The sequence below is a fragment of the Cystoisospora suis genome, assembly GCF_002600585.1.
Source record: "Cystoisospora suis strain Wien I chromosome Unknown contig_863, whole genome shotgun sequence".
NCBI lineage: Eukaryota > Apicomplexa > Conoidasida > Eucoccidiorida > Sarcocystidae > Cystoisospora > Cystoisospora suis.
Window position 1 is genome coordinate 1 of NW_027153664.1, and position 12448 is coordinate 12448.

The following is a 12448-nucleotide window of genomic DNA, read 5'->3' on the forward strand; positions in this document are numbered from 1 at the left end:
AACCAAAACCGGCGGGAAAAACTGATTGGGGAGGACGCGGAAAGAGACAAGCCGGCTGGAAAGGAAAAAAGTGGAGACCGATACCAATGGAGACGGCGGTGCAGTAGCAACCGAGAAGGTTGTCTACTTTTTTCCTTCATTCACTCAGTTCTTGGGGAGATAAACGAAAACAGCATGCATGCGGGGCGAAACTGCAGAAGACTTTTCCCCTAGTGGGCACAAGTCCTGAAGTCGCGAGACTTCGTGAGTGTGATCTACTAGCTCGGGATTTGTCTTATGCCCTTCATACTTGTAAGGACTAGTGAGATTTGTCGCTTTCAGCCTCGCTTTTTGGGAACTCCTCAGCCGTGCTTCCCCTTCCCTGGTCTTTCTCTCTCGCTCATTGGCATCATTGTATTTTTCTTTCGCTTTCGCCCTCATATCTCTTTCTTATCTTTTTGTNNTCTTTTCCCTCTCTTCTTCCCGTCTCGACTGCGCAACAGCCCCTTTCTTTTCCCTTCTTCTCCCCCCCCCGTTTTGTCTTCATCCACAGAACCAGGTGTCTTCCTGTTGTTCTTCGTCTCACCTCTTTCGTTAGCTCGCCGGACTCGCATTCTTTCCTTGGGTCGGGAGCTTTCATCACCCCTACTACTCTTTTCTCCTCTCTGTCACTGGGTATCTTTCTCACCTTCTGTACCGTCGCCACTTACCCCGAGTTTTTTTCGTCCCAGTCAAGGTCTCTCTTCTCAGGAAGAAGAAATTGGCGGCTGAGTTGTAGAGGAAAAAGGAGAGGAATAAAAATAACGGCACTATCGTGAGAGAAGGTCAACTGAGAACTGGCGGGCTCGGCGTTTGCTAGAAGAACAAGAGATTCTTGCAATGAATCGGTTCTCTTTTCCGACACCTTCAAACTTCTCGGAGCAGGTTTCTTCCTTCTTTTCTTGTATGTCTCTTCAGAGCAGACAAAGAAGAGAAGAGAGCCAATGTGATTTCTGAAGAAAAGAACACTATCATGATCTCTCGGCTTTGTTCGCACGCAGGGTGCCAGAGGAGGAGCCATGAATGTTGGTCTTTTTCTCTTTGTTTCTTCCTTAAAAGGAAACTTTACTTTCTCTTCTTATTTCTCTTGTCAAAAAGATAGCCAGGCCATGTTTCCACCTTCTCACTTTTTCTATGCGATGTTTCTCTTCTTTTTCTATTCTTTCTTTTAGCGTCTATGCGTGCTGCTCTGTGATGTAAACGCAAGAAATCCCTGGAGACATACCTTTCTCTCCGCATTCTTCTTCATCCACATCGGCTACCCTATCGTATGCGTTTCCCGTGTTCTTTACTTCTTTTTGACCTCTTCCTGTTTATAGTTCACCGTATTGTCATTCTATTATCTGTCACTCTCTCCTCCTCTCTCGTTTTTCCTCTCTCTCAAACAAAATCTTCAACAGACAGACACAATGGCCGATCTGCTTTTTCCTCCTGGTCAGCAGGAGCAGCAGCAGCACCTTGCTTCTTCTGTTTCGCCTGTCGATGATCGGAAGAATGAAGCTCTTCATAGGTTTCCACCCTGTGCTCGTCAGTCAGCTTCTGCTCCTCAAGGTTTGTCTTCAGACAGATCGGAAGCCCTCCTCTTCACTTAGTAAACCGAAAGAACACTCTAGCCACTCTCAGCAAGAAGGACAGACTTGCCAGCCTTCTACCGGTGGCGTTGAGTCTCTTTCACGGTCCTCCAAGACAGTAGTGGTATTTCTACATGCACTTCTTGTTTATCGATCTATCGATCTATCCATTCATTTTCGGCCAGTCTATCTCTCTCTCTTCAGTCAGTCTACCTATGTGTCTCTATACTCGTAGTGCTTAGAAGATTCTCTTTTCTCTCTTCATCACCCGCTGCAGATCTTTGTCTACGTAGGAAGAGATGAGGCCGTGTTGCCGGGACCGATCGGTCATTAGTTCGTTCCTCGGGATCGTGAAGAGTCTCTCTCTCTGTCGCTCGCCTCTTCCGGATTCATATCGCCAAGAAAAAGTATAGGCGGTTGCGCACCAGTGCGGAGTGTCTCTTACCTGTCTTTTTCCTCGCCGTCTTCTTTTTCTCACCAAACGCTTCGTTCACTTTCTTCTTGCTTTCGCTGTTTCTTTTCATAGCCGTAGAAGAACGAGAACAGGAAGGAACGTCATTAGCTTCTTTCTGTTTCACACGGAGATTAAAAGAATGGAAGGAAGAGAGGTTCTCTTGTTTTTGTTCGGTGAAACAGGTGCATTTTTTTATTAAAAAAAAATCGTTCTTCTTCTTTTACTTAGGGTTTCTTCTTTGTTAGAAGGACGCATGTGGTTTCCTCATCTTCTGTGAGACGACTTTGTGGCCTTCTGTATTCCTCGTCACACAGTGGTGTATGTACACCTGAGATGAGGGAACAGAAACGCTTCTTGTTCTATTTATCTCTCTTTTTTCTCTATCCTGTTATCTCTTTTTTTGTTGTCCTTTCAGGGGAACAAAAACGCCAGCTAGTCACACCATCTCCTTCTCTCTCGACATCTTCCTCGTCTACCACTTCTTCTTCTCCTTTCAATCCGTGTCCCTCTTCTTCTTCCCGTTCACCTACTTCTTCATCACCCCTTAGCTCGTCAGCACCATCGTCGTCACTCTCGCCATCTCCTACTCCTCCGTCTGCTTCGTCGTTGGTTCCTGAGCCTTGTCTATCTTCATCATCTTTTTCATCCCAAACTCCAGTGAGTGGTAATAGAACTAGATATTCTTATCAGGGTCCTCACGGAGAGATCTTCCGTCACAAAAAGACAGCTGATCGAGTTCGTAGAGCCAAAAAGTATCACAGGTAGGTAACAGATTTCTATCTCTATTCCTCATCATCGCCGTTGTCTTCGTATTCTCCTTTCACATCATAACTATGCTACTTTGCAGTACTTCAGTAGATCATGATCCAGCATTGATCAACAGTGTTTTTCTTTTCGTTTCTCCTTCTTTTCTCTTTATCCTCCTTGTTCTCTCTCGCTCTCTCTTTGTCCTAGGTTTTTCTTTGTGTATGTGGTTGGCTAGCTTGTGTTCGCGATGAGAGTCATCGATGTCGTTAGAGAGAGGCGAGCAGTTTCTTACCAATGAACCGCATGTGAAGTCCTAGGTGACGACGATGAAATGTCGTCTCTACCACGGAGAGATGCGTCTTTGTATGTCTTCTTCTCCTCTTCCTTGGCTGTGAGCGTGATCTTGTATTCCCTTGGTTAAGTTCCATAAGCCCTCCCTTTTTCACTTGTTTCTTTTCATTCCTCGCCCTTTTATCTTGATATAGCCGAGATCATAACACATTGTTCGTCTGGGTGTATGCATTACGAAGAGAAAGAAGGGAAGAGAAGAAGGGGTCTATGGAGAGTCTGTTTTTCGTCTTCTTCTATTTCTCGGTAGACGAGCAACCAAGAGAAGAATCGATCATCTCCCTAGGCGTCAGGTGTATCTTTCTCTTACGTACTCTTGCATGTTATGTAAGCATATGTCAACATGTGTACTGCAGATGTGCACAGAGACATGAAGATAGCTAGGCGTATTTTAGATTTACACTATATTTTCAAGTAAAGACATCTAAGAGACATCAAGCGATATATGCGAATACCTTCAGAGCCTTAGTTACGTCTGTTCATATACATATGTATATGTAGATTACGTAGACAGGGGTAGACAGAGATGTACTGTTTCGTTTGCTTCCATTTCTTCACTCGGGTCATTCCTTTCTTTCTTCTCCGCATACGGTGCTTGTAGATGCCTTACTGTAGTAGCTGTATCTCCTGCGTGTATTCGTGTCGTCGTTGGAGAGGTAAAGCAACAAGCCTTCCTTTTTTTTCGTTCTCTCTCTCTTTCTTTTAAATGTGTCTCTAACTTTCTTTCGTTTCATTCTCACTTTCTCTTTTCACCACGTGAGCGGTAGGGAATGGACGAATGTTTACGCAGTGTTCTGAGCTATACGAAACGATTTCTTTGTTTTGGTAGCTTAAGTAGGATTCTGTTCTTTCTCTTCCTTCTTCCCTCTACAGGAGCGATCTAAGTTCGTCAGATTGGGCGAAGTTTGACTATGCTAACTCAACAATCTGCGAGGATTCTTTCAACATAAATGAAAACATTCCTCGAGTGTATAAACACAACACATCTCTTAGAGGTGAGGAGTATACACACAACACATCTCTTTTTTGACTCCGTGTGTCTCATTGTACGACTCTTTTCTCTACTTCTGAAGGTCTTCTTCACAATCTCCACTCAACTATATGCACATAGAGATAGATATTCCTGCATGTATAGGTGTTTCTATTATATGAAGGCAGTGTAAGCGAAAATGGTGACTGACTCTCTCTTGTATGTATGTATGTATGTCTATGCATTCAGTATGTTTAAATGTGTGCATATGTACAGATGCTTAGTGGAAGCATACGGTAGCGATACATAGTATGTATACACATATCTGTTTCTACACATAGAGGAAGAGAAAGGTAGGCAGGTGGATAGGCAGTACAGGGACGGCGAAGATGCTTTCACGTATATATACATATATGTGATGTGGCACCAATGATAAGGATGTAGAGGGAGTGGTCTAGCTGTATGTCTCTAGAGAGACCACTTCTGTGCTATGAGTCGATCTCGTCTTTCTTGGGGGCCAAGCTCAGCCTTCTCGGTGAAGTACAGGCAACACGAAGAGGCTTTCTTTGCCAAGAGAAAAGAAGAGAGGGAGGAGACGACCCAGGAGCAAGTGTGATCTTTTCTTTCTCTTCTTTTCTTCCCACTCTTTTTTTCTCACTCCTCACATACCTCCGTATGATGGTCACACAGGTCTGTCTAAACATACTCCAGAACGCAGGCGCATACCTGTACACATGTGGACTGCAGTATTCTTATAGCATTTAGTACCAGTATCTATGTATATGCATGTCTTCATATGCCCTAGACTCTGGTATAGCTATACACGTAGATACGCGCAGATATCGACACGCACACACAGACTACGTGGTCGAGTTGTGGGGTGTCTTTTTCAAGTGTATTTTTGTGCCATTTTATGGAGCATCCGCTATAGACGTTTCTTTCTCTCTCTCTCTTCAGTTGCTCTCCTTTTCCTTCTTATCTCTTTCCTATCTCTACGTCTCTGTTTCTTTACTGTTCTAGATTTCGTTGAGAAGTATGAGATTCCTTGTCGCCCTGTGTTGCTCTGCGGATGGATGGATGACTGGCCTGCTATGAAGCGGTGGGATTTTCATGAACTAGAAAGGACTTATAAAACAGCTCGCTTCAAAGTCGGAGAGAAAGACGATGGAGAGAAAATCCGAATGAAAATGGTTCGTTGATTGCTCATGTGCATACACTGTGTCGTCTCTTTCTCTCTCTATCTTTCTCTCTTTCTGTCTCAAGTCCTTTTCTCTTCTTCATTGTACTCTTTTTCTTCCTGTCTCTCTTTCACTTGATCTCTTCATGTCTGTTTTTTCTACTTCTTCTGCTTTCCCTTTCTGAGAGAGGCGTTTTGCAGAAAAAAGAAAACGCTTAAGATGACTCAGATGCGTACAGACGTACATACTGCGCCAGATTCACGTGCATGCTGCATATGTGGAGCAACGCATACGTATATATATAGATATATGTATATGTATATATATGCATATACGCATATGTATCTATATATGCATGTATATGCACACAAATGTACGTATACACATATATATATAATATATATTGGAGGAAATCTCTGTTCTATGTGTATGGGCGCACATATTTGTATCGTTCCGTATGACTCATGAAAGACTTCCCTTTCTCAATACGTGTCTGGGTAGGTAGCTGTTCGGTGATTCTCCAATATTGCTTAGTCCTACATGGATGTACTTCACTTTCTCTCTTCACTGTCTTTATGGATCTTTCTATATAACACGGGGGTACGGTATTCGTGGTGTGTTTATATGCTAAGATATTACATAAGCACTCTCTCTCTTCAATATCTATATCTATATATCATGTATCATATTCATGGAGTGTATGCATGACAATAAGATATCACATACTCGTTCGGCAGAAAGTAGGAGAGGTTGAAAAAGGAGGCCACCGGGGTACATGTATTCCTTTTTTCTTCTACCTTTTCAATCTCAAGTCAGTTCCTCAATAATACAAGGTTTCTATCAGGCGGTCACAATCTCTCTCAGAAGGATCTGCGGTAGACTAGCCCATTCGTGCACATCAGTAGTTTCAATAGTTTTCTTTCTTTCTTTCTGAATGCTTTCCTCTTCTCATTAGTGGTTGTATTCTTCTTACTTCTTCGTAGTCTGACAGGGGAGTCTATCCGATTGTTTGTTTCCCTCTCTGTTATCTGTTCTCTTGTATGTGCAGAAGTACTTCATTGATTATATGGAGAATCAGCGAGACGATTCCCCACTCTATCTCTTCGAATCTTCAGTAGAAGACAAAGCGGATACCTGGTGTGTATGAATGTCTTCATGCCTATACTCATTTATTCCTCAGTCAGTCGGTTAGGCAGTCGTCTACCCTTTCCTTTCTTCCTTGTCTTCGGTTCTTCTTCTCGCTCACAATCCCCTCGGTTATTTCCTCCCCTCGCTGTCTTCTGTCTGGTTAGAGTAGGAGGTAGAGGAGATCGTAGTAAAACAGTTCTCGTTACTGTGTTCTTCTTCTTCTTTTTCCTCTTCTCTTTCCTCTTCCTCGCCGCTCTCTATATAGAGCTCAAATTTTTACTCTCTATCAAAGTGTCCTCTCTGTGATCTCTTGCTTCTTCTCCCCTTCTTTCGCTCACTCCTTTGCTTTCTTTCTTCCTCGTCTCTTTCTTTCCTAACTCCTTCTTTCTCTCTTTCTCTCTTTTTTCGACCCCTCGCCAAGCTCCTCTTTTCTTATTAAGTTCCTTCTATCACAGCTGCCTCACAGCATACTTGGAGCCGAACTGAATAGCTCAGCTGTTCTATAACGGGGTCTGACTACGTATGCCCCAGTATATATTGATCAGCTCTGTATGATCCCAGCTAGGGTCCTGGAGGGCGTAGATGTTCTAAGTCGAGTGGCGTGGACAGGGAACAGGTAAACATTCAGTAACGACTGATGGAAAGAAAGGACGGGACCATGTTATGTTCTTACTGATATAGAAGGGTGTTCGGTTTCTTATAAGCGCCTCTCCACGGCTCCATTGTCGTCAGTCTCATCTTTTCTTCTTCTTTCTTTCGTCCTTCCTCCTCTTCTTTTTTCCATTCTTCTTCATCAGCGTCTTCACAGTCTGCTTTTCTTGTTTCACTTTTCTTCTTCCAGTCTTCTTGTATCTTTGTGTGTACAGCGGTTTGATGAAAGACTGGGTAGTGCCCGATATTTTTCCGATCGATCTGCATGCGATCGTAGGGGAAGAGAAAAGACCTCCGTAAGTTCATAATGATGAAGGAAGAGAAGAAAGAAAGAAAGAATGAAAGAAAGAAGGAGAATGAATGAGGATGAATCACCTGGTCGTCTTTCTCCCTGGCGTCCTTCATGCTTCTTTCTTTCTTGTATAGCCGTGATCCTCCTCTGTGGGGTGTTGGGAGGCGGCGAACTCTTCTTCTCCTTCTTTTTCGTGTTCTATCGTTTCTTGTATCTTCTTACCTTTCTCTTCTCTTTTTTCTCAATACAGAATCATGTGTTTTTTCCGCATTCATCTTTCCTACTTCTTCTCCTCGAGACATCTCTATCCTTTTTATTTCTGTGTATATCTGTCTCTGTTCGCGGTGTGTTCACATCTTCCTCGCGTGTATCTATCCATCTATCTAGCTACCTATTCAAGGTAACTTCTCTTTTTTTCTTCTCTGTCCTTCTCTTCAGACACCGATGGTTTTGCATTGGACCTAAGAGAAGCGGAACGACTGTTCATATCGACCCTCTGGGGACAGCAGCTTGGAATGCTGTCACTCATGGAGTTAAAAGGTAAAGCTCGCTCTTCTTGGCACTGTATTTTTAACTCTTCTTCTCTTGTCTCTCCTTCTCCTTTCATGGGAATGTGCTAAGATACATACATCTCGCTCTACGTACATATTCGTCTTGTTTTATCAATTGCTGGAAGAAAGATACACAACCTTCAAAGAGGATAAAGTGACAGTGAGACAAGTCAAGAAAGAAGAAGAAAGGGAGAAGGAGGAAGAGAGAAAGAAGCGGAAAGAGCTCTCTTCTTCTCTTTACTCCTGTCGTCGTTCTGTATGACTTTTATCAAGCCTTTCTCACGGAAACCACCAAGGATCTTTTTTAGATCAACGTCGTGCGTACGTAGAGGTGTACAGAGATGCATGGGTACACGTGTGTGTATGCGTATGGCAATTGTAGTAGGTGACGTAGGGGCGGCCAATCAGCATGAGAGGATTCATATAGCTGTGAGCAATACTTTATAGAGGTAGACTAGAAGATAGAGACATTTTTTTTCTCGATCCGCTATTCACATCTCATCGTATGTGTCGCTCCTTGTATGTCCGTGTGTAGTTATCTATTGATATGACTGCCTATTTGCAATACAAGATACATCTATGTTACATCACGCTTTTTCTGTTTAAATAGGTGCAACTGTATCCTTCCCTACCGACTTCGCACTCTTCTTTTCTATATGAGTGAATGGATGTCTATACATCTCCCCACTATCTCTGCATATATCTATATCTATCTATGTATCTATCTACGCTGTAAGTACGTGCTGTGTGAGCATGTATGTATCTTCTTTGCTTTTTGTTTCCTAATCAGATGGGCCTTATTTCCTCCAGCAGTTTCTCGTCATATCGTGAAAGGGAAGAAGTTTCTACGACGAGGAGAAGATGATGAAGCTATCATGTGGTTTGACTTTCTTCTCCCAAGAATCAAGAAAGCTTATCCTGACTTGCCTGTTTATGAGGTAACATCCCTCTACACTACTTGCTTCTCTGAACCACTATCTGTCTGGCCTTTAACAATGTCTCTTTTGATCCTCTCCTTCTTTCTCTTCTTCCTCTTTTGTCTTCTTCGTCTGTATTACTCTTCTGGTAGTTGAGAGAAGATGATGAGGAGCATTTCCGGGAGAGGGGGAAAGGATCTTACTGGCGTGTGAAACTTATTTTTCTTTCCCTAGGTACCTGTGGTGCCTTTATCTTCTTGCCGATGACAAAGGAAGTGATGAGTTACAGGGGGATCTATCTGTCTATTTTTAATCTATCTATCTATATCTATCTATCTATCTACTCTCATCCACACCTATGTAGTTATTTTGCCGCCTTTCTCCCTTTCTCTCTCTTCTCTTTTTTTTGAGGGTGGACGAGCATTCTATAGCAATGAGAAGGTGATGTAGATGTGTCAAGAAGATGTCTGTTCTATGGTTTTGTTCTTCAGTGTCTTCAGCGTCCTGGAGAGATTATCTATGTCCCAGCAGGATGGTGGCATGCAGTTTTAAATCTTTCTGATTGCGTTGCATGCACACAAAACTTCGTCTCTTTTTCGTTTCTTTTACCTGCGTGGAAAAGTACCCGACGGGGAAGAAGAAAGTTCGCAGTTTTCTGGAGAGAAAGAATGAAACGGTTCTTCCCTGAGACATGCGGTCTAGGCGTTATAGATGCTTCTAATCAGTAAGCAACGATCTCTCTCTCCTCCTTCGCTTTCGGCACCCCTCACAGCTCATTCTACTTCTACTGTATGCATGCTGCATCCGGAGAGGTAGGGACATAAATACACTTATACATAGATAGATATATAGCTTTACATCCGCACAGGTACGATATATAGCGTAGAAACATACATAGGTGCACAGCAGATAGACGTATAGAAAGGCATACGTAGGTACATAGAGATATGCATACAAGATAGATAGATACGCAGAAAGTTGTCGATAGATACCTAGAAATATTCGCAGCAGATATGCAGATACAGAGGTATAGATTTAGGGAAGGGGGTGTGAGGGCTTCGCTCATGACTCTTATCTTCATCATAATCAGGCCTTTTTCATCCTGTTCTAGACTCGTGCTCTCATGAGTCGCTTTTTTCTTCTTGTTTCGACTTCCTTACTCTCCCTTTGTATGCTATCGCCACAACGCAGCGAATAAACACAAAGTTTCTCGCGATATCTCTTTACCATCCAGCTTTCTGTAGGAGATCGAAATCTAACAGGATATTATAGCCTACACATGCAATCAGAAAGTCATGGAATATCGTTCGATCTCCTGTACTCACTTTTTGAATCGGGAATGCCTGGCTTTTCTCCTGTCGTTTTTCTCTTGCCCTCTCATTTCTCGTGTCTTTTCCTCTCGAGGCTCCCCTCGTTATGTTTTCTCTCTTGTTCCTCTTCTAATCTCTCCTGCTTTTTTCTCAGGATTGATGGCTGGGAAGTTCGCGATGGAAAGTTCTGTCGTGTACGTGTTCCACGCCGAATAGAGGGAGGGTTTGGCACAGATGGGACGACTGAAATGATTTCTTCTTCGTCTTCCTCTTCTTCCTCTTCTTCATCGAGTAGTAGTAGTGATTCGTCAGAGGATGAAGATGAACTACATGAAATAGAAGAGAAAGTGAAACAAATGAGAGAGAAAGTCGATCCCGATACGTGGGCTTTATACTTTTCTGCGTGTTTTCCTTCTTCTTCTTTCTCTTCGGCTTCCCTACCATCGCCCGCACATGAAGGACTCCATAGTCATCTGTACCCACCTCATCACCTTCATACAAAGAATGATGAAGGCTCGGGGGAGAATGCTAAGGTTGATGTTTCTTTTTCTCGACTTGACCTTCTTGGAAAACCGCGAACAAACCCTCTCTCTCGAGGGAGTTCTTCCTGCTCTTCTTTAACAAGTGAGGGGAACTGCTTCCTGATGAGAGATGTGAGCTTAGAGAAGAGTGAGAAGAACGGCTTTAAAACCAAAGTGCCTTCGTCTTTTCTTCCATTGAGCAGACATCATCAAGATGATCGTGCGGCCTCCAAGGAAGGTGAGGCGAGTTTTGTAGAAGGATCTTCTTCTTACGGTAAGACTTCTCATGTTATCAGTGGAAGAAAAGTAGTCGAAGAAGAAGACAGAGAGACAGGGAGGAGATGTTCCGTGATAAAGGCGAGAGAATTCAAAGAGGACAAAGAAGAAAGGAAGAGAAATGCAAGCCACCAGCGAGAAGATGAAGATAAAACAAGAAATCGGGATGCACGGAAAACACTAGCAACAGGACCACGAAGTCGGAATGATGCTCGTAATGAACAGAATAAAGTTGAAGAAGAAAGTACTAGTGATGAAGAAGAGGAGGAGGAAGATGATCCGGAAAAGAAGACGCGCGATTCGTCTTGTCATTTGAAGAGAGTTAGTAGCAGCTGTCTCAATCCTGAAGATCATGAGGATAAGAATGAGAATGTCGATGATAATGATGCAAGAAGAAGACTATCTTCATCATCGCTATTGTTATCATCACCCCGAAGAGATATGAGCAGGGACAAGGCGAAGATCTTTCCGTCGTTGCATCATCATTATGATGCACCTGTTGAAGAGAGGCAGACAAAAGGAACTTCTCCTCTGTCTTCTTCTCCTCCTCATCCTCCGAATGTAAAGAACGACCGACCTTCATGGAGAGAGGCAACCAATGGAGAAATAGAAAGCGGACAGGGAGAAGAAGAAGACAGCGCAAGCTTTGGTGACGCATCATCTTCACTCCATCACAGCAAAAGGACACGTGTCAGTAGTACATGAAAAGGAAGAAAAATGATGATAGTCATGAAGATTTAAAACAGAGGAGAAAAGATAGAAGAAACAGAGAAAGAAATAAAGACGGTGATGATGATAGTGTTAATGAGGTGATGCGAGCTATGTTGTCTTTTTCAACTTTGAAGAAGGCAGGAGGTCTCTAAACTAAGCAGTAGTCTCTCTGTGAGGACACCCCTTGTCTCTTTTTTTTCTTGTGTAGACGGTTGGCTGTCCCTTGTTTTTGTCAGCTCTTCTCTGAAAGGAGAGAAGAAGATAGAAGAGTCGGTTGTTTCTCCTCCTTTGAACGGATATCTTCTATGTTTGTCTGCCGGAAAGAAAGAAGGAAAAATGACTACTAAGGTAGATGACGTGAGAGATAGATTCAAATGGACAGAGAGAAGATAGACAGGTCTAGATGGATAGAGAGTTAGGTAGAGATATCCAGACGGATAGAGAGATAGAGAGATAAGAAGGGTATCTCCTATTCTCGAACTCGAAATACGTCACAGACAACTTGCCTCACGAAGTTTATTCGCCTGGCTACTACCTTCTTCTCTGTATGGAGAACGATGGGCATAGTAATCATTCATCATCGTTTATCATCAGCAAAGACACGATGACAAAAGAGACTGCACGCCCCTGAACCCGTCCCGGCTCTCCGGATATAAGACGATCCAGACAGATCGACATTCCTATGCGATTATGAGGAAGTTCTCAAAACGAGGAAGTGAGACTAAAATTCTTCGTGATTCTGAAGCATCCTTTCTTCCACCCAAGGTGTGTGTACATCATGTCTATATTCTCATCGTCGTCACCA

At 43.1% G+C, this 12448-nt stretch overlaps 1 protein-coding gene across 1 annotated transcript; it reads left to right on the plus strand.

Annotated features, from left to right (window-relative positions):
* Positions 1–28: 28 nt before the first annotated feature.
* CSUI_002063 (histone lysine demethylase jmjd6a) lies at positions 29–11637 on the plus strand (the record flags this gene model as incomplete). The annotated part of the gene is made up of 10 exons (XM_068062265.1): positions 29–1569; positions 2459–2804; positions 4012–4133; positions 5129–5298; positions 6335–6423; positions 7281–7361; positions 7796–7897; positions 8699–8846; positions 9317–9549; positions 10290–11637. The coding sequence occupies exons 1-10, from the start codon at positions 1428–1430 to the stop codon at positions 11635–11637; spliced, it is 2781 nt and encodes a 926-aa protein (XP_067925759.1). The 5' UTR covers positions 29–1427.
* Between the last annotated feature and the right edge of the window lie 811 nt (positions 11638–12448).